General features: G+C 38.4%; 1 protein-coding gene across 1 annotated transcript; it reads right to left on the bottom strand.

The window, feature by feature from the left end:
• LOC129259978 (uncharacterized protein C7orf57-like) lies at positions 1-10,339 on the bottom strand. The gene is made up of 6 exons (XM_054898089.2): positions 10,023-10,339; positions 5,655-5,858; positions 5,146-5,248; positions 4,060-4,344; positions 3,052-3,372; positions 1-2,395 (listed from the first exon to the last, which is right to left on the bottom strand). The coding sequence occupies exons 1-6, from the start codon at positions 10,042-10,044 to the stop codon at positions 2,284-2,286; spliced, it is 1,047 nt and encodes a 348-aa protein (XP_054754064.2). The 5' UTR covers positions 10,045-10,339; the 3' UTR covers positions 1-2,283.
• Between the last annotated feature and the right edge of the window lie 13,150 nt (positions 10,340-23,489).

Raw genomic sequence — 23,489 nt, 5'->3', positions numbered from 1 at the left:
TTTGCTGTTTGTTATTGTATTTACTTGTTCATTGCTTTCTATCACAATTTACAGTGTAAAAAAATGAAGTATTGAAAAGGACGGATCATATCAATGTACATTAATACGCCATGGCCTTCCGGTGGATTTAAATAGGTGGCGACAATCAGCATTAACAATTTTCCTGACATAACAAACTAATGGAAGAGTAACTCAATGAATATACGTGCAACTTTTTTTTTTTCAAACAAGAATATTTAGTGGAATTTAGTGCTATTCCAAACATGTATGTTCAAAGACCTTGCAAAAAGATTGTCTGTGCCATAACTGACATCTGTGATAGACAAAAAATCTCAGCAATCTTAAATATACTATTTTACTATATTCCTATATGTATGATGATTTGTCAAAATGAACCAATTATTGAAGTATGTACTGTTTGAAGAACCATATTTACAAAAATTATATAAAAACATTGATATAGATTTTTTTTCTCTGATAGAACAGAAGTTTACACTACAAAAAGTAGTTCTTACAATGCATTCATGTTAAATAATATTTGACAATGTTTTAAGATATCAAAGAATATGGAAGTAAATATTTTACACACAGAGACACTTTTACACTATGTACATACATGTATAAATACTTGTTTAAAGTTCTTAAATTTCCAACACATTTGGCAAGAATGTCAGGAATGCATTTAGCAGGAACGGTAAATAAAACAAAATACAATGAATATGTTCCATCATGCCAAAGAGATTCCTCCACAATATGTCTAGCAAGAATTATCACTTATGAGAGTGGAGCGTTGTGGCCCAGTGGATTAGTCTTCTGACTTTGAAACAGGGTTGTGGGTTTGAATCCCAGCCATGGCATAATCTCCTTCAGCAATAAATTTATCCACATTGTGCTGCACTCAACCCAGGCGAGGTGAATGGGTACCCGGCAGGATTAATTCCTTGAATGCATCGAGCGCTGAAAGGCAGCTCGAGCTAAAACCGGGGTAATAATAATAACAACACGCCTTGGAATAGAGTATTTCTAGATAGATGGCGCTATATAAATGCCTTTTATTATTATTATTATTCTGCATATTTAAGCTGAACTTAGAACTCTACTGAAATCTATCCCTAAACTTTATTCTCACAATATTCTGAACCAAATTTTCAGGCACAGCCCTCACCCTAACACTATAATTCCAAAAAATGAAGGCATGAGCAATTGTCACTGGAGCAAATGCCAGGCCACTGCAAAAGACATCCAAAGCAAAAAGCATGATGGAACAAATTCAAATGAAATACTTACAGTAAAGATGTAAAAATAGCACCTTTTCTGTTAAAAATGTTAATAAAAAAATTTCGATATAAAAATCCAAACACCACAGAAAAGGGTGTTTCTAATATTGATGTATTGAATACAAGTCACCCAACTACAAAAGGGTGAAATTCACAAAGGGAGTCAGATGCAGACTATGATTTTTGACTGCCGCACATAATAATGATGTATGTTTAGTCTCAAATCCAATATTGTCTGGAAGTGCATTGCAGAGAAGTTAAATCCTTAATTGCATTTATCCTAATCATGACTCGATGTTGTTAAGATTTTGGTTTCAATATAAAATCACGCTGTATATTCCAGCTACAGAAGTGAAGCACTAAATAGCATTATATGGTATCTGTCCCACGTTCTGGAGTTGGTTTGGGAGGTAAAAATTAGCAATAACCCAAATAATATGTATCCATTTTCAAAATATATATGCCACATGACCTAAAAGTAAGCAAAAACTAAAGGAGAGGGGAGGGGCTCTTTAATGTCATGACCAGAGACTGGTGAAAGCATCTCCTGAGTTTTGATATGGTAGATACAGATACTATGGAATGTAAACCTTTCAATGAATAATTGATGCTTTTTGTACACACTACACAAATTATTTTTGCATCCATATTCAACGTTGTAAGTATGGGATGAAGCTGAAGTAAACAGAGACCCCCCTCCCCATCCCAACTACCTCCCTCTACCAATCCCCCCCCCCCCCCCACCTATCATCCATCCCTCTGAAATACAGCAATTTCATCATGGAGGTCATTTTGCAATGGCCTGCATCCATCACTGTGAGAAACATGACGGTATTGAATAATCAAGCACCTTTGCTTATCTTTCATCATAGAGTAGCCCTCTCCCACAATGCTTAAAGTTGGCGGGCTTCCAGTTAATACCAAAGAACAACCAGTACTTGTTCTTCTGTCCTTCTTCAGATGAGTTGATTCAGCCAAACTCCCTCTCACTCCACCCGCTCATATCCTAGTTTGTATAAACAGGAGCCAGCTCTAACTGCATACCAGTTGTGATGGGGGAGGATCGCTCATGTGTCTCAGACCATCGACTTTTTACCTTTGAGCCAACTTTATCAAACCTGAAAAAATACAATAACATATTTTGGTAAATTTTGTAATTTATGGTAGGAAATGTCATGCACACTTGCATATAATTTTGATTAGAATTTTACACTTGATCATATACTTTTCAGCCATTGTGTATTCTTAAGTATAAATCTAGTACCTCTACATTTCATATCTGATTTTGGTGATTTTCCAACTGTTATACTTCGTGGATTCTACTTTATTCAAGTATTCCTAATCTGTTTATTGACTTGCTGTCTAGAAATATCCCAACAAAAAATGAGTAGCCATGCATCTGTTAATACTGCATATATCCAAAGTAATCGATAATGTGTTATTGAATCTATGGGCTGACAGGATAAGCAAAACCCAAACGTTCCATCACTTCAAGTGACAATTGATGAGGAATCTACACTTTATAATGAATTCAACTTTTGAACAATCCTATAGCAAGATAGCATGAAAAATTATCTTACTTGCAGAACAGAGCAATGTTTTATACATAGCAATGTTTTCCCGGCTCTCAGCCAGGAGCTCCGCTTTTAGCGGAGAACCCTCCTTTACCAGATGTGGAAAGTAACAATAAAGAACATAACTGTCAACTGACCACTGGTAAAATCTCACAGCAGGATTTCCCTGTTACTTTTTTTTTTATAAAAGAATTTCTTACTTGCTAAGCTTGAAGAGCTCCCTCTCCTCATCCTGTTTGGTGTTGAGTGACTTGACCTGCTCGGACTTCTTTGTTCCCCGTACTTCCATGGCATTCTTGGCGTACGAGCCACCCCCTCCTCCTGCTTTCTTCACATTGATGGCATCTCTGTACTCGGTGCTCTGACGATCAGCCCGGGTAGCAGCCTCAAACTGCATGTCTGCCGTGGATGGTTTGTGGCTCTTGAAGTGGGTGTCCCTGTTTTCATACCAGTCTTGTTGGTAGCCGTTGGAGAGGAGCTTACCGATGCTGGCAGGCCCTTTGTAAGCTTCTGGAGTTGGTCTAAAGAATGAAGCAGAGAGCAGAGTATGGTTGGGTTCTTTCATTCAAACAACAGGGGAGTGTTTCACAAAGAGTTTTGTCCATGATTTTCATTCTCAAAAAATTGGATGCACAAATCTGCAGTAGCTTAAAATAACATCTCAAGAGAAATAATTTCTATAGGCATATCCATACATGATTTTTTATTGTTTCTTTTTCTATCACAAAAGAACTAGTACATGGAAAGAATTTACATACATGTAGATAAATGTATCTTTATAAGTACAGGGACTTGCATATACAGGGAAAAGTCACAAAACTTTTACCTATACTAGAAACAAAATGCTTATTCAGAAAAAAATTACAGACTTCTAACAGAGGGACTCCATCACCTTCACAAACATGTGAATGCAATTACAACAGTTGGTATTACAAAAACTTCAACTATGAAATAACTCATTGATAGAGATAATGCTGAGATGCTGGATTTCAGCAAAATCCTGTCTTCTCCCATTTGAATAAAATGCAATATTGGTGATAAAATATCTCCTGGGTGACTTTGAAGCCATTGACTAATAAGGTCCTAGTGATTTCTGAAATCTCAAGAGAAATCAGTTGGGGACTAAGTGGTGGATAGCATTAACTGTAGAAAATAAAAATAAAATAAGAAAGTTTGCAATCAATGCGAAAAAAAGAAAGAATACTTACATTGTAGCATGTCGAGATTTTGCAGGGCTCTTTGCATTCATATCGACTGGCTTTCTCCTCTTGTGGTCTTTACCGCCAGTCTTGTCTTTAGGTGGCTTTCTCAGCTTGAACTCGTCATTGGGGAACTTCATATTCAGCTTGTCGTTGTCACCGTGACGCTCAAAGGCAGTCATCTTATCGTCCAGTGAGAAGGGAGGCCTCTGCCAATGCCCTGTGGTTGGTTCTCCTCCTTGGTGTTCTTCATATACCATGTAGTCTGGTAGATGTGATCTATATGGTCCTTGACTGGAAAGAGGAGAAGAGAAGAGAGAGAGAGTGAGAAATATCTGATTACATCCAATTTGCAAATATAATTTTGAAACTTGATGGATCTATAATGGTAGAGCAAACGCTTCAGTCTTTGTACAATTGGTTGCTCCGCTGAACTACGTTGGCTACACTCACCGGTACATAATATGTCTGCGGATAATACTAAAATATCTAAATTGTAATTCCCAGCAACGATGGTCATTCCTGTCTACTATCATGGAAGCAAAGAATTGCAGTTGGTACTGTAAATTAATTACATAAATTAAATATATTTTAATAAATTGAAAAAAATTGATAAATTTCAAATCCATTTGAGACTGTCAAATCATTGCAAATCCAGATTTAATTTCTCTAGTTATTGATCCTTAAATTTCTATCTTAATTTTAGTAAACTTTCGAGACATTTTATGTAAATTGGACATATTTGGAAATAACCTTGCCAGCTAGGCCATTATGTTCTTCACCATATGACAACAAAAACTGTTTGAATTTCTTTAAATGTTCATTATTGTATGTAAGTCCATGAATCATTGTTAATAAGATGAGTAAATACTGATAGAGAAGAGTGCACAGACTATCCAATTATAAATATACTATGTGCTACTGCACTCCAGAAGAGCTCCTGATATGCTTCTGAATTAGATGTGTAGATCCCTCTAGATGTGTTTTAGTTTTGATGTGGAAAATAAAACTTAACTTGGATTTCAAAGTGTCGAATTTGATCTGATTTGCACCATGTGAATGGGGTTGACTGAATTTACCTCACACTGGACTTACTTTGTATTTTGATTATCTTCCACATCTTGATAAAACCAATCTGCTCTTGGGTAGTCTTTAGGCTCAGCAGCTTTGGGTGGCGGGTCACGTATCCTCAACAAATCTACAACACAAGTGATACAAAGGAAAGTCAGACGACGGAAACTCTCAACATTTAATTTTCAAATGCATGTACATGTACAGTACTTCAGAATTAATTCACAACTTTAGAACTTGCAGAACAAGCAGTAGGAAATTGTTTTTTTTTTAATGTAGAAAGCAAGAGGAAAAAAAAGTGGTAGAGGGTGGAGAATGGGGGGGGGGGTGTTCTGGAATAGATGGGGGCAACAAGTAATTACAAGTGAGGTCTCTTGACAATGTTTTGTTCCTGAGAAATATATTAGAGTATGGACAAAATTTAGAATCAGGCATCCAAAAGGAGACCGAGACTTTTTAAATTAAAAGATTAAATGTATATTTCCCCATAATTAATAGCGGTACGTGTAGAATATCGAACGTTGTTTCTCTACCTTTGCGGCCTCCTTTTTTGCAGAGCTTAATGTATTTGGTGTCAGAGTCTCTAATCCAGCCTCTCTTCATTCCATCGTTATCACGCTCATTTGCCTCCCATTCATCATAAGGGATACCACCTCCAAACGATGGGATCTGTGATGCAGCAGGATAATCCACTGGTCCGCCTTCTTTCTTTTTAGAAGGAGCATGATAAAACCAATCTGAGCATTGGATCGAAAATAAACAAAACATGAATTACATTAGTACGATATATACATGAAGTAGGTTTACAATTATGTTTAATAGTAATCTAACCTATATACTAGGTACCGTACTTAGATCTTATTCAGACCGTCTCTAGTTCCTGGGGGGGGGGGGCACTCACATATATTGGTGTTACAGGGACGTGTCGCTTGGGTGACCCCCTTTTTTAGACCTATAATTTTCAGTTATCTAGATACTCCGAATGACAAAAGTTCAGTTCAGAAGCCGCCCAGTCCCGCTCACAAGACCCCCAACGAGACATCTCAGTTCCCCAGCCCTGCCAAAATATTGTGAAGCGCGAGCATCGCATGCGAGAGATGCATGTACTGCTTCGCAACTCCCTACACAAAACTAGTAGCCACTCCATGCATAGCTAGCACATGCACAGTAGTGCTTACACCTGTAGTGCCGCGATCCTGTTCCGTAGACCGTTTTTCACCCCACACAGTATATATATTAATTTCCTAAGACCCCGTACTTTACCCTTTAGTTTTAGTCAGTTCCTAGACTAGCCAGGATGCTTGTATAAAGTAAAAATCATTTACTAATGTTATGTAGTATAGATTAAACTTCCTGTTATCCTTTCAGTCATTCACCTTCACTTGTTTACAAACTCCCCCAATGTCATCTAAGAATTCCAAAAACCTCGAATACCATTTAACTCCTAAACCCTGACCATAACAGACCAACCCTCAGTGACGTCAGCTAACTTCAAGGAACAAAAGTTCTAAGAAGTATGACTCACACTTCCAGCCCCAGTCACTTGCACAGAGCATCACCACACCCCTTATGACAGAGAAAGTTTTATCATAGACAGTTACCTGTAGACCAATCAGAGCAAATTTAGATCCCTCCAACCTTAAATTGTTACACCCCCAAAACTAATGATCTCCTTGATTATTAGAAAGAGATATATAATACTAGACCCACACTCATCCATATAGACTGACTTCAAGACTTAAGACGTCCATCCAATATCATTTTAACTTCAGAATCTTAATCTTAGACTTTGAAATTATCATATTCATTGTCTCCTGTTTTATCTGAATCTTTATTGATATCTTCATGTACTTCGAATTGTAAACTGTAGCTGATAATTGATTATTAAATACCCTGTGATTTTGAACTGTATAACTTTCTCCAAAGTTTCTTCATTACGCTTCCCTTCTAAATTAAATTACCGATCCCAACACGACACTAACGTGCGCTTACTCTCCAAGGAGCCAGGGATTGCGTCCCATTCATGTGCGTGTACCGCGAAAAACACTGAAATTTTCGCCCCAGAGATTTCTACTTTAAAAGATCTAGCCCTTAATCATGTAAATGGGATACAGCTTCATTTCCAAAATTTATACGACATAGATTTCATTTTTTAAGCAAGAATTCATTTTAAAAACATGAAAAATATCATATGACGGGGAAAACCTGCCGCGATGTTTACGTTGCCATCTTGTTTCTTTTTGTTCTTTGCCAAGCTACATGACGCATATCGGACGTGCCGCTTTGATGACCCCCTTTTTCAGACCTAAGGTTATCCTAGACCCCCATTTCAGAGTTTCGTGAGGCACCCTATATACTTAGGTAGGGTAGGCAATGGCACGAGCTTTGTGCTGTACTAGTTCCACATGGGCAAGACTTACCGGGGTAGGATGGGGGATCGGGTGTCCGGACACTTTATATTTTTGAAGCCTTCTTTTTTGTCTTTGGATTACACTAAAAATATGAATTCAATAGTTGTAATCATCTTCTATTTTGTTCTCTATAGTATTTCCTAACATTTTGTACTAAAAATTGATAAAACTTCGCTTGTAAATTTTTCCAAATGACTTTCTAAAATTGATCGTCCGAACACACAACAACTGGGTACATCACTACATGTGTCCAAAAAGTCAATGATTTGGCCTCACAATTTCTTTCTATATTTTGAGTGAATGGCAGAGGGTCCTAAAGCTATGCACCACTCCTTTGCAATTCCAATGGCAAAATAAATGCGCACTCTAGCTCTGTGTGTGAAGCTGTGACTGCAGAGTGACGAACGATCCCTATTCAATTTTTCTACAGAGGCTGCAATAAATCCTTAAATGCAGAGAAAACCAGCAAATGTTTGGAATTTGGGAGTTATATTCACTTTAATTTTATATTTTCCTACACTAGGCCTAATACGAACGTATTTTAGAAATTGAGGCACAGAAAATACCATTTATTTGCATGATAAATAGAGTTTAGGACCCCTTCTAAATCCGGCGGCGAAATCAAGAGGCATTCGGAAAACACGGCAGGATTTTCGTATTAGTGAGTTTTGTGATATTTTCTTCTTGGTTTTTAAGGATCTTAAGAATATTTACTACAAATTAAAGAAAGATAATTTGTTCAAATATTAAAATTGGCATAGACATAGTTTTTATCATTTGAAAACAAAGTGCGTATAGCTATCGGTTATGTAATTAAATGTAGTGACATGTTCTTCACATTTTCTGGCAGCCAAGTTGATTATCTATCATCAATGTGACAACTGACATGACGTTGTCATTGCATTTTTTTTAGAATCAATAGTACCCGGTACCGTACCTCACTACCGTATGGGTACTAGTATTCAACCCGGCATAATTCAAAGATTTTGACATATTCCCCAAAATATTTAGAAATGGGGAATTTATCTTAATTTCACACCTTTGTTATTTCCAGGGTAATGTCAAAAAATGTGTTGTCGATATTTTCTTTGTCAATCTGTCGACTGTATGCGCAGAGGGTCGAATTATGCGGCGATGGCCTTTTGCACTGAATGGTACTAGTATTCAACCTAGTGAGGATTGATAGCAAATCTCAAAAAGGTTTCGATTGCTAAATTAGATCTAGATCTATGTAAGTCTCTGGCTTTGATTAATTCCCTGTTTGGTCTCATCTCAAATGGTCTAGTCCATAGTCGGATGGGACAAGGGCAGATTGAGAGACAGGGCCATCTTTCATCGCTAGGTTGAATACTAGTACCAAAATCCGTCGCCGTATAATTCGATCGCCCGCGCACACAGTCAACTGGTTGAAGAAAAAAATAACGGAAAAAGAATAACCAGCATTTGCTCTTGGAAATAAGACGGGTCTGAAATTCAGGTAAATTCTATATTTCTATATATTTGAGGAAACTCTCCAAACGGGTTGAATACTAGTGCCCTTACGGTACCGTACCTGTAATACTGTAGGCCTATTGCTAACTTTACTAGTATTAGTAATAAAGTATGGTGAGACTACCACATATCGACCACCTCTTTTGAAACCGACCACCTTGCGCGCGTTAAAATTATTGCGTATTACAAACGATACGCGCGGGAGAGTAGGCGCAGTGTCCATAGAAACGGCAAGAATCGATTTTACAAGAAAAAAAAGAAGCAATGAAAAGTAAAAATTCAGTAGAATTAATCAAAATTGTTATGACCAGACCCAAACCCGCTGAAAAAACAAAGAAATCCGATAGGAAACGGCTTTAGAACAAATATCCGTCGTCAATCGTCGAATCATGTGCCGGAGCTCGCAATGGACAGATGGAAGTAGTGAGACGATAATTTAGCATGTTGACATTATATAACTGATTTTGAAGAGTGAAAATATTTCGCCACCGCGACAAGAATCGGCCGTAAACTTAGCGTATCGCGGGTGGTCGGTTTCAAAAGATGGGTGCAAATGAGCAAATGTAAAATCGTCGTATTCGTTGTTCGTCGATATATACGCGGATTGAATCGGAGTCGCCGAGCGAAACATGGGAATCTGATCTGCTCAATTTTCTGCACAAATGAGACGAAAACTGGGTAAAATTGATGAATATTTTCGCAGATACGATGCTTAGAAGATTAGGTGGTCGATAAGGGGTAGTTCCAACCATACTACCGGTATTATACCTCGAGCGAAGTTCGTGCAGGCTCCACTCCACCTCACTACCGCTACACTACGCTTCACCTACCCGGGTAGGTGAAGCGTAGTGTAGCGGTAGTGAGGTGGAGTGGAGCCTGCACGAACTTCGCTCGAGGTGGTACCGGTACGGTACCGGTATTAGTAACTTAGACTTGTCACTTGAAGTTGAATGATGAATTGGATTGGAATAAAAATAAGATGGTCAAAGTTAGGCCTACCTTGAGTTCCGGCTCCAGGCATGGTGTGTGATTTTCAACAGTCCTCACGATGCACTAGATCTTGATTTGATGTTAAATATCTTTCTGCGAAAATCAATCTGATCGTAAAACAGTCCAGCAGCTGAGCAGGTCAATCTCGATCTCGCATGCACGCCGCGCGCGCTGTCGGCAGGATATTTCTCTCCGGTGCACGTGCGGTCGGTCCTGTACGGTTCGTATGCCGGTGTACGTGTACGTACGTGTGTGTGCAACTCACAATTCACGCTGTTTCCACGTCGCCATGGTTCCCCAGCTGCATAGCTATAGGCAATCTTTGTACAGCTAGCTGCGTGATTATTGTAAACAAAGTCACGTGATTTTCACACATGATCACCGCCTACATTATCCGAGTGGAGAAAGGTCGCCTCTTCGATCTCACCGAATCCCAATGCACACCCGCCTCACTTCCTTTTGAATTAGGCGTATTTTCGTGCATTTTATTCCATGCATGTTTTTGAAAAAACATAGTTACACATGAGCCTCACCCATCGGTATAAGAGTAAAATTCACCAAGAGCAATACACTGAAACTAGAATTAGGGAGTAATGATAGATATATACACACCGCCATGCAAATTGCAATTGGCTTCATCCACGGCATCCCACTTTCTTGCAAATGATGCCTGTCTTACGCGCATATCAAATCAGTCATAAATTCTTCTTTTTTTTCAGCCTCTTTCACCGAAATAATCACTGGCGTAAATCCCGGGGGGATGGGGGGGGATATATCCCCCACACTTTTCGAGGAGGGGGGATGGCCTGTACAAACATCCCCCCACTTTTTACGAAAGAAATGAAAAAAAAATCACAAGAGATAATTGTTTTATTGGTGAAAATTCTTCCAAAAATACCGCTTAACAAATAAAATATTATTGAATCATAAGATGCAGATAAAGAGCCAGTTCACCATTTCCAAACGAAATACTTATGTCCTTATTATAACATTGAAGAGAAACCCCCGTTTCTTCCAATTCATCAATGTTGGGGTCTTTGGGAAGGGATTAAGATGGAATGTCAAAAATTTGTTGAATGTAATCTCTAATAAAACCATTAAACCATCATGTGGTAAAAAAGATAATAATATTGGAGGGGTATTTGCCATATGGACATACAGTGGCGTAACTACGGGGGACATGGGGGGCACATCCCCCCCCCCCATCGGCTGACAAAAAAAACGGGGAAAGGGGGAAAAGGAGAAAAGAGGGAGAAAGGAAGAGAAACGTAGTGGGAAAGAAGAAAATATTATTCATTAGAATGTTATATTATATTATAACTATGTTAAGTTACATTACGTAAGAAACATTTTTATCATAACTTTATGAAACATAATTTGCCCAGGGCCTACGTCTTCATTGTTCCTGGTGCTCGCATTGTCTGTTTAACGAGATATATAATCCTGTTGTACTAAAACATTCCCTTTTCAAGTCAATATAAACCAAATATATTTCCTAGCACTTGAGTAATCATTGTTTTATGTAGTGACATATGCTTCTTTTCCACGACTCAAAAAGTGATTGCCCCATGTTAAGGTCTTCGTATATATGAAACATTTCCTGTCCGTGATTACGTTCGCATTAGTGGATTGGTGAGATATGTCTGCTCTTCATGAATTCCTAAAATCAGTCCTTAAAATGTCCCTTCTTCTGATCTGAATATCAAAAATTTTCAGCTCGCGCTTCGCGCTCGCACCATTTGGTTAATGAAATACGTATGGTCCTAGTTAATTCCTACAAAGAAACCTTAGAATGCCCCACTTCAGGTCTGAATTATCTAAGTTTTCAGCTCGCGCTCGCATTGTTAAGCGAGACAGGTACCTATCATGATTACACAAATTTGATTATAATGTCCCTTTTTATAGGTGTGAAAATAAAATAAAATCAGCTCGCGCTTCGCGCTCGTATTATTTGATCAGTGAGATACATATCCGTTTAATGACATTGTCCTTAAAATGTCTCTATTAGGTCACTCACTCAGTCATTCAAAAATTTTGCTGGTGCCCCCCCCCCCCCATGCCGTGACCCACGGTCGCCACTGTGGACATATCAATGACAATTCCTTGCATATCTAAAAACATGATTGCAAAAAAATGCCAAAATATTTCAGTTATCCCCCCACCCATCAACACGGATTTACGCCAGTGGAAATAATGCAACACTATAATACTTTGTAACTTCAAGTTATTCTTTGTTCTATTGTCCCGAAATGTGCCAAATCAGCATTTTGAGTCAGTATAGGCCTGTTAATACCCCTTATATTATGTTGTCTCTTGCTCAAGTTGCTCTGCAGCGTATGATTCAAGGTAATTGACCTTTGTTTTCACCTTTGATGACCGAGATACGCCTAAAATTATACATGTTTTTGATAAACACTGAACAATTCTTACCTCAATTTTTAAAGAGAACAAAACAACCCGGCATGTCTACTCAGAAGCCGGGGGAGGAGGGGGGGGGGGCGCCCGTATGATGCCTATATCGATCCCCCGTATAATTATGACAGTCAAACTTATCTAGTTCAGAAATTATTAATTAAAATATCGGGATTATAGCCTATGATGAAAACAGAGCGCATTCGAATCGGCTAAAGGATATAGGCCTACGTATAAGAAGAGTGTTCTGGATTTCATTTTTATCGATTATAAATAAAAGTGGAATAGGCTGCATGCCTTGGTGAACACCCGAAGAAAATAATGTTGTTCATGCTTATGCTTGTTTACGATATGCGCCGGGTACGTATAGTTTCTAAACCTCTTGAAGGCCTTTCCACAAATGATTCTAGCGTCAAATGCCTTAGAGGTGAATCCAGAAAAAAAAAAGTTATCAATAGCTTTTGTGATTTTGTCAACAAATGAGAGAGTAACGTGAGATGTAGGGGCCGACTATATTTTTGTGAAATTTGGCAAATTGAAAGTCTAAATTATTTTATATTTATTCAAGAAATTCATTAATCTTAGATATATCGGTCTATATACATTATTCTTTTCGCCTCAACAGTTTTGTGCACTCAGTGGTATATTATTTTCAAATCCTATATAAAATATAACGCATACACGTATGCGACACCATTGAAAATTATTAATTCCTTCTTTAACCATCGAGACATTTTTGTTAGTTGTTCACTGTAGGCACTACGTACCTACGGGGGGGGGGGGGGCAGAGGGGCAGTCTGCCCCCCTGACGAGCCACCACCCATGCATGTATCCCTGCCCCCCTGACGAGCTTGAAAGACCTTTTTGTCCCCCCCCCCTGACGAAAATCCTGGAAAATCCTAGGTACGCCAGTGACTGTAGGCCTATGCATGTACTATAACTAGAAATAAAGAATTATAAGGTTTGGTCGGTGAATATTCATTTAGTAAATTTGTGTTAACAGTTTATTGCCGGCAAGCTTTTTTTTTTCAATCCAATCGAGTTATAATGCGCAAGTTTATCTTTTTTTCCAGTTCAGGAACTTGGCCGGGCCTAATTATAAAGGATATTATTCTGAACAGATATAGATTCGAGATTTTCAGGGACTCGATCCTGTTCTTTGAATGAAACAAATATAAAGGCCTATATAGGCCCCGGGGCACTTCCATTAACGAGTGGAGTGCGTGACCCGCATGGGATTTCGAAAAGCAACAAGTCATTTTCCATGATCTGAAAATGTACCCCTGCATGTATTGACATGACTGTGAAACCCATACCGCCTTAACAAGTATTAAATTGTATTGGAAACAAAACGGTACCCTTGACAAGTATTCCCTTATTGACCCCCTAAACAAGTACGATATATTTTAATTGGTATACGTCACGGGTAGGTGTCGCCAGAAGCATTTTGTTGGGGGGGGGGGTGTACCAGCTAAATTTGCCAACTAAATTTGCCAACTAAATTTGGCGTAACGTGAGCACAGGGGGAGTCTGATGGGGGATGTACCCCCCCCCTACAATAATCACATGCTAAAAGATTTTGAATTTTTAGAATTGAATTATTGGCATTTGGTGAATACTTTAAGGTAAATTATACAAAGATATTTGCACTGTAAAAATAAACATTTTGGGTCCTTTTCACAGTTCAGGAGTAGCAGGTTGTCCAGTCGCCGGTATCCCATGGTTGATCTATAAAAGTTCTTAATAAACTTCATATGGCTGAAGGTGCGTTCATCCTTTGCAACACTTATTGGTGCTGTCATGAGAAGCTTGTAAGCATTCCAAGTGAGAGGAAGAATATACTTCTTGTCAAATGCCAAAGTGGCTGCGTCAGCAACACTTTGCAGATCTCTTGCCACTGCCATGTCATGGAAGCATTCTAGTTCCACTTTCAATGCCTCGTGATCTACTTCTTTTGGAAAGAGTTTACAAAAGTCAACAACATCTGCCATAGTTGGAGTTGCTGGCGTTGGAGGCAAGAGCAAACGTGACATTGGCTTCACTTTGTAAGGTGTTGGCTGCATTTTCTCCTTGAATTGCAGTATCAGTGTATCCAACACGCTCTTGAACTCTTTCCTGTAGAATGCATGGAGTGATAATGCTGCTGCAGTGTGAGGAGCGTCATCAAGCCTTGCTGGTGGGCGTCTAACGTGATGGTGCCTCTGGTAGTCCTGCTCTGGATCAATGTCCAGTTTCCTGGCATAGGTGCATGCAGCCTGAATTTGAGCATCCAAGGCATTGGTGTCACCATTCAAGCGCTCAAGTGACGTGACAGCTGATTATGTTAGCTCCAGAGCATCTATGATATTTAAATCTTCTTTCTGGCGTGATTCAGTGAGATTGCTTGTTTTCATCATCACGTTCTTCATAAACATCAGCGATATGATGAAATCTAAAGTCTTCATCTTCTTTATAGTATACCTGAAGCTTGCGCACCCAACTGCCTGTCGGTAGGGGTTGCAGAAGTTGTGATTTCTTCCAAAGCTTTTCGAATGGCTTCATATGACGACCATTCTGCTCTGATTGATTCTGCCCTTGCTGTCCACCGTGTTTGTGACAGGTTCCGGAGCTTTAGGGCATTGGCAACATCTTCCATGCACTTACTTAGGACATCATGTCGCTTTGTGCTACTGGAGAAGAACACATGCAACTCTTGCATGATGTTGAAAATCTCTTGTATGATACGACTGCTCTCACAGGCATGTTCAATTTGCCAACTGCAGACTTACCAGTTTTTTAAGTCTTGTGTTCTGTTCTTATCAGATCTGAAACGGGGCAGTACTTGTGCTTTGCTGACTGGTAGAGCATATAGTGTTCTGCCACTTTAATAGGCCCACTTTATAATTTGCCAACTATACTTTGGCTTTGATTATTCAACTTAAACCTTTGAAGTTCACCCACCCCATATTTCTTTACCTAGTCTTGCCTCTAATTTTACAAAACTAATGTGTTTGTTAAATCGTCAATAATTGTGGTATAATTTGCAAACTCACAAGCTTGTTTATATTGGGGGAGGACCGGGGGCTTACTTTGTGTGTTATTATAGCTCCATCTGTTTTGTCCTTTGTATTTTGCTGTCTAGTATAGCTACATGGACTTGGATTTGCCAACTGGATGTCTTTACTCTATAAGTCGTAACCTTCTACGAAGTTGGTACCCCTATTTTTTTTTTTTTCATTCTTTCTCTCCCCCTCTCTCCTTTTTCCTTTTTTCTCTTCCTTCCTTTCCCTCTTTCTTTTTCTCCCCTATCCTCCATTTTGCCAACTGATACATGATTTTGCCAACTGCCATGAATGTTGGGGGGGGGTGTCACACCCCCATACCCCCCCCCCTCTATAGCTACGGCCCTGGGTGTCGGACATGATCACGGATCGACGCCCGGGGCCGGGGGGGGGGGCACTTGACGAGTGGTTATAACATGCCCGGATACCAAGCGTGACCATGGGGTTTCGAAAAGCACCCTAAACAAGTATATTCCATGTTCTGAAAATTAATGCAACTCCCGGCCTTAAATGGATACTCCAGGCTAAATATTCATATCTCAATAAATAGAGTAAAATTCACAAAGCAAAATGCTGAAAATTCGGATCAAAATCAGATATTGAATTTTAAAGATTTGCTGCGCCGGTGAAACAGTTCTAGCATGGGCGGAAATCTCTCCTTGAAGGTAGGGGGGACACAATTGAGTTTTCCGTTTTCATACACACACACACACATACATATATATATGTTTACACACACACATATATATATATATATATATATATGTATATATATAGATCAGACAAGACTAAAAATGAAGGTCCTGCGTCAGTTGTGGTAGTATAAAGCAAAATACAAGATGAATAAAACAACCGTAGAGAGAAAAGTTGATCAAATTTTCGCCCATAGGGCTTCATCAGGAAATGATGAATTTATTAGTCAACAGCACCAAGAAACGCAGTGCGCAAAGCATAAAAAACAACGCGCTAAAAAGTAAAACGAGTGCGAAGCGCGAGCCTAAATATGATGATATTTCATAAATTGTGACCTGGAAATTGAACATTCTGAACATTTTTTTGTGATCATGAACTAGATTCGAACTTACCTAAACCATTATTGCGAGCGCAAAGCGCGAGCTGAAAGTTTTTGATTTTCCAACCTAAAAACTAAACATTCGTAAGGATAGGAATTACCTAAAAACTGGACATTCGTAACACTTTTTCAAATCATGAACAGATTAGGAATTCAACTAAATGATAGATGCGAGCGCGAGCTGAAAGTGTTTGATTTTCCAACCTAAAAACTGGACATTCTTAACAGTTTTATAAAAATAATGAACAGGTTAGGAATCTAATAAAATAATGCTAGCGCGAAGCGCGAGCTGAAGGTTTTTGATTTTCCAACCTAAAAACTGGACATTCGTAACACTTTTTCAAATCATGAACAGGATAGGAATTAAACTAAATAATAGATGCGAGCGCGAGCTGAAAATTTTTGATTTTCCAACCTAAATACTGGACATTCATAGCACTTTAAAAAGAATATGAACAGGATAGGAATCTAAACAATTAATGCGAGCGTGAAGCGCGAGCTGAAAGTTTTTTATTTTCCAACCTAAAGACTGGACATTCTTAGTTCTTTAAAAAAATATGAACAGGATAGGAATCTAAACAATTAATGCGATCGCGAAGCAAGAGGTGAAAGTTTTTTTTATTTTCCAACCTAAATACTAGACATTCTTAGTTCTTTAAAAAAATATGAACAGGATAGGAATCTAAACAATTAATGTGGGCGCGAAGGGCGAGCTGAAAGTTTATATTTTCCAACCTAAAAACTGGACATTCGTAACACTTTTTCAAATCATGAACAGGATAGGAATTAAACTAAATAATAGATGCGAGCGCGAGCTGAAAATTTTTGATTTTCCAACCTAAATACTGGACATTCATAGCACTTTAAAAAGAATATGAACAGGATAGGAATCTAAACAATTAATGCGAGCGTGAAGCGCGAGCTGAAAGTTTTTTATTTTCCAACCTAAAGACTGGACATTCTTAGCACTTAATAATGAACGGAATAGGAATCTAAATAATGAATGCGAGCGCGAAGCGCGAGCTGAAAGTTTTTTATTTTCCACCCTAAATACTAGACATTCTTAGTACTTAAAAAAAAAATTATGAACAGGATAGGAATCTAAACAATTAATGCGATCGCGAAGCAAGAGGTGAAAGTTTTTTTTTTTTTCCAACCTAAATACTAGACATTCTTAGTTCTTTAAAAAAAATATGAACAGGATAGGAATCTAAACAATTAATGTGGGCGCGAAGGGCGAGCTGAAAGTTTATATTTTCCAACCTAAAAACTGGACAATCGTAACACTTTTTCAAATCATGAACAGGATAGGAATTTTACTAAACTATATTAGATTCGAACGCGAAGTGTGTGCTGAAGATATGTCATTTCCGGCTTGAAAATTGGTATTATCAGCATATTTTAGAATCAAGGACAGGGTAGCTATCTAACTAAATTTTAATTAATGTGAGCGCGAAGCGCATCCTGATTTTTTTTTATTTTCCGACCAAAAAAGTCATCTTCTTTTCACCTTATAGCAATAAACAGGATAGTATCTGACTCAACCATATTACTGATGCGAGCGCGAAGCGCGAAATGATTTTTTTATTCAGATCTGAAAACTGGATCTTTCAAGCACTTTTGAAATAAAGAACAAGCAGTTTATCTTAATAAGCAATGCGAGCGCAAAGCGCGAGCTAATTTTTTTTAAAGATTTAAACCTAAAAATTATGAAAAAGATGGATATCTTCCTCAATAAATGAATTGATTTTTATATATTTCGATCTAAAAAGTTAAAAAATTTTAAAGCACGTTTTGAAATAAGGAGATGGCTGTGTATTAATGCAAAGCGCGAGCGAATTTTTTTATTTTTATACTGAAAGTTTTATTTTTTTCCCATCATTCCCCTCCCCTTCCATCATTTAATTTTCTTCCTCGTCCTATCTTTCTTCTTATTTTTCTCCTCACCTTCCTATTTTGCGCCGCCAATATATAGGGGGCGGGCCGCCGAGATCAGTGCCCCTTGATCTACCTATGATGACCCCTCTCATGGCAGGAATTTTGTGTAAAAATGGAATATGAAAGTCTCGTTAATAGAGTATTTAAAAACAAATTTTGGGGGATTAGACATAGTTAAAATTCACTGTGAATGATTAATCATAACTCATGAAAATTATTCTTTTTACTGAGTACGCGAACAATGAAAATATTCTTATATTCCAAGTAAATTTGAAATAAAGGGAAAATGAATTGGGTATGCTTTTACGGGGTATGGTACATTCTCGTCTACCATCTATGCACTAAATTTACTTATAGGTATCCAGAGGCGATTTTTTTTCCCCGTCATTTTTATTAGTTATGAAATTGACAATGGCCATCGATGTCATCAATGTCATCACTCTTTGGCATATACAGTCAGTCAGCAAGCCCCTGTGTTAATGAGGAAATGAGCAAGATTTATCCAAGTCCTCTCGTGGCTGAATTCATGTCCCTGCAAAATCTCGTGAATTGTGAGACTTTCTTTCTCAAAGAATATAACCACTTTCTCCTTGAGTAATATTGATTATTTTTGTACCATGGGAAGAGTAAATGTTACTCTTTTATATTGGTCACTTCTTTTGAATAAAATATTTTGATAAATAAGTGAAATTTTTACCTGAAAAGATGCATCAAACAGAATTTTCTTCCTCTGTTTTCACTTGCAAATTGTGCAACATTTTTGTGTTTTAGGCACAAACATTATTCATATCATCAGAAAGCTCAAACTCTATACTTTCTTACAATGTCACTCTTGATATGTGGCATCTTTTAGATGGGTCAGCAGCATCAGCAGCCAGCTTTTTCCATCAAGATGCAAGACGAGATTTCTGAAATTTCTGAGTAACATAAAATCCAGAGTTCTGATTGGCTGAATAATGTTTTCAAAACAACAGCCGCGGGTAATTTGAAGAGATTACCACATGGTGAGTGTGACCTTGCAGAGGCCCAGTGTGGGGAACACTGGAATTTGCGTGGGTGTGTGGTCTCTATGACCAATCAGAGCGCAGTATTCTTGTTTTTGAGCTGCTAAATGTACTCGGCCTATGAAAAGCTGGCTGCTGACCCATCTAAAATACATCTTCTTATACAAGTAATATCATATTAAAGCTTAGATCTTCAGCTTTATCATGATCTAACTTAAAGAATCATTTGTGCTCAAACAGAAATTAATTGTGAAAACAACAACTTTTGTTGCATGAAAAAAATTATTTTGTTTCATGTTTTAGTTCAAAAGTTTTCCCTATATTACAACATCCTTTTAAAAATCCAAACACATGACCTGAAAGAATAATTCTTCTTCTTTACAAAGATACCAAAAACATGAAATTTGGTCAATATTTAGAGCAGCAATGGCCGAATAAAAAGAGGTGTTTTGGTTCGCACCAAGCTCATTAACAATGCAAAAAACCTCTAGTCATGAATATCACTTGGATAAAAGAAGCTACTTTTTCAGGGCTTGCCGACTTTATAGGCTAGATGCGAGTTCGAGAATAGTCGGGCCGGTATGCCTTTTCTTTTCCTATCCAACTATCTGTTTATATATATTTCAAAATTCGAGGATACATGTGTATAATTTCGATTTTGAATTATGTATTTTTTCCATAATAAAAGACCACAAATAGTAGGGGGACATTTGATATGATGTCCCCCCTTTCCAAAATGGTAGGGGGGACGCGTCCCCCCTGTCCCCCTGGGATTTCCGCCCATGAGTTCTAGGCATATGACTTCATGAATATTCATTAGGTGGACTGATGATGTCATATCCCCACTTGTTCTTTTGTATTTTGTTATATGAAATTAAGTTTATTCAAAAATTTTCTACCTAGAACTAAAACAATTGGATTAACAACGGTGAATTATCGGATGGTCTAATACCACTTGGTCTACGTATCACTTCGTCCAACTTACATAGTCTAAATTCATTTCGTCTACAAACAGTTCGGCTAATATCCAATTTGTCTAATTCCCACTTGGTCTAATATCCAATTCGTCTAATTTCCTTTTGGGCTAATAACCAGTTTTGGCTAATTCTCACTTGGTCTAATATCCAATTCGTCTAATTCCCACTTGGTCTAATATCCAATTCGTCTAATGACCACTTGGTCTAATAGCCAAATGGTCTAATGACCACTTGGTCTAATATCCATTTGGTCTAATGACCGCTTGGTCTAATAGCCAAATGGTCTAATGACCACTTGGGCTAATCGTCACTTGGTCTAGTTTTCATTTGGTCTACTGATTCACATTTGGTCTAATGTCCATTTATTCTAATATAACATAATTCAGTATTATTCATTTGATCTAGAATTAACAAAAATATATATGGTACCTAATGGATAAATATCATGCATTGATCAGTTAATACATGTCGCCAGGATCCCGAGGGGTAGAGCTGGGGTAGGACTGCTGGGCGCAAAACTTCACCGTGAAGGACTATCGATCAGTGGCGTAACAGGCGGGGGGGGGGGGCAGGGGGGCAAGCTCAGCGGCGTAACAGGGGTCGGTGGCCAGGGGGGGGGGGCAAGAGCCAAAAAATTCCCGGTCATAATCATGGTATGAACAGGCGTAATGGAGAAATGAGGCAACAATTTTTAGAGGGCCAGATAGGCCTATTGCGTATCGGCAGAATTTATCTTTAAAAAAAAAAATTTGCGAGCGAGCGAAGCGAGCGAGCAAAAATTTTGACATTTTAAATCCAAAAATTCAATTTTTTTGATATGCAGAGAATCATATATTTCACCTTTCTCTCTTTCCATTCCTTGTTTTCGTGGTCTGTACGCCACTATGAACAGGATTCTTTGCGGCAGTAACGTGATGAGTATACAAAACAAACAAACGAGGGGCGCAGTATGGCGCATGTGTTAACAAAAGCTGCTTAATATAAGTCCCGAGCGAGCGAAGCGAGCGAGAAAAAAAATCACCTTTTAATGAGAATTTGACTTTGAGATATATTTTGACATAATATTCAGTAAAAAAATTATATCCTACACTTTTCCTTTGCCTTCATTTCCTCCTTGTTTTTTGTTCTTGGTTGTAGAACTTTTTGGGGCCATGGCCCAACCCTACCATACTCATATACGAAGTGCTATGCGATTGGGGTCGGGGGCGGAGCCCCCGGAACTTCTTGATATCAAAGCCATTTAAACAACGCAGATTGCCGCTATTTTTAATCAAATATCGCGGGTATATACAGAATATAGCTTTTACACAACACATTTATTCAGCCCAGTTGCGTAATGAACCAAATATTTTGAGGGGGGGGGGGGCAATGTGGGAATATTATTTTAATAAAAGTCGCCAGCGAGGAAAGCAAGCTGGAAAAAAAGATTGCCTACTGAACTTAAATTCTAATTACGTGATATATAGATTTTTTTAATTCAGTAAATAATAAATGTCATTGTTTCCATTTGTTTCATATACGTTGTCTCCTTTAATTTCTTTTATTTCCTTTGGGTTTGGAACCAAGACCCCCCGGGTCTGTACGCCATTCATTGAACGTAAAGCTTAATGTATGGTCCCTACAGGGGGAAGTTATATAGAGCCATTTGAAGGTTATAGATGAAGAGCCCCTACTGCGTGGGGTCGGGGCAAAGCCCCGGTATCTTATTTGAATAAAATTTAGCAAGCTTACAGCACAATGTTGTATGCAGTCCATCTTTCTTCCCGCTCTTCATTTTCAATCATCGGCAGCCCGGTCGTGTTATTAAGTGTTTTGTTTTTCTTGTCCCTTTTCTTCGTTTTCCACCTTCAGCTTTTGACTAATTCCCTTCTAACTTCATTTCCCGCTATTGTTTGTCATTTGTCATCTTTTAATTTATTTCCCATCACACTATTGCATTACATAGGCCTATTTCGGAATGATTTATCCTTTCTCAAATGTTCTTCTTTCGTTCCTTTTCCCGCTGTCCTTCCTTCCTATTCTGTTAAAAAAATATATATTTATCTTCGTTTTCTTTTCCATTTCCCTTTCCTTCTCCTCCTTTCCTTTTCCCCTTTCCCTTTCTTTCTCCCTCTCTTTTTTCTTTTTCCCGTTTTTTTAATTTTTTCCCGGTGAAATCCGCCAGGGGGGGGCAGCTTGCCCTCCTGCCCCCCGCCTGTTACGCCACTGGGCAAGCTGCCCCCCCCCTGGCGGAGCTCACCGGGAAAATAAAAAAAACGGGAAAAAGAAAAAAAAAGGGGGGAAGAAAGGGAAAGGGAAAGGAAAGAAAAAAGGGGAAAGGGAAAGGAAAAGGGAAAAGAAAACTAAGAAAACACATAAAAAAGGGAAAACGGAAAGATAACGGGGAAAAGGAAGGAAAAAGAACGAGTGACAAAGAACAATTCGCCCCGATATACAAATACATTAGCATGATTAATAAGACAAGGAAATAAATTAAAGATGACAAAAAGGCAAACAAAAGCGGAAAATAAAGGCAGAATGGAATTAGCCAAAATCTAAATTGGAAAATAAAGAATATGGACAAGATAACGTACACTACCGGGCTGCCGAGGATTGAGATAACGAGCGGGAAGAAAAATGGATGGTATATAGCATAATGTCGTATGAAAGTCTATCATAAACTTGCTAAATCTCCAAAGGCTCCGTCCAAGAGTCAAGACCCCGTGCAGTGGGGGTTCTTCATCTGTAACCTTCAATGGGTTCTATAACGGGCCCCTATATGGACCCTTCCTGCATTTAGCTTTACGTTGAAGCACTGGCGTACCGGGGGGTGGTTCCACAGCCAAGGGGAAATAAAAGAAAACAAAGGAGGAAGCGAAATGAGATGAATGAAAAAAAAGATATGACATATTTGCTATAATGATGTAAAAATCTATCACATAATTAGAATTTCATTTTAACAGGCCTTTTTTTTCTGGCTCGCTGGCGACTTATAACAAATTTTCCCACATTTGCTATGGTGTGCCCCTCACAATATTTGGATGATTACGATA

This window comes from Lytechinus pictus, chromosome 1, assembly GCF_037042905.1.
Source record: "Lytechinus pictus isolate F3 Inbred chromosome 1, Lp3.0, whole genome shotgun sequence".
In the NCBI taxonomy this organism is placed as follows: Eukaryota; Metazoa; Echinodermata; class Echinoidea; order Temnopleuroida; family Toxopneustidae; genus Lytechinus; species Lytechinus pictus.
Note: the sequence above shows the minus strand (reverse complement) of the source record. Positions and strands in the feature narration are given on the sequence as shown.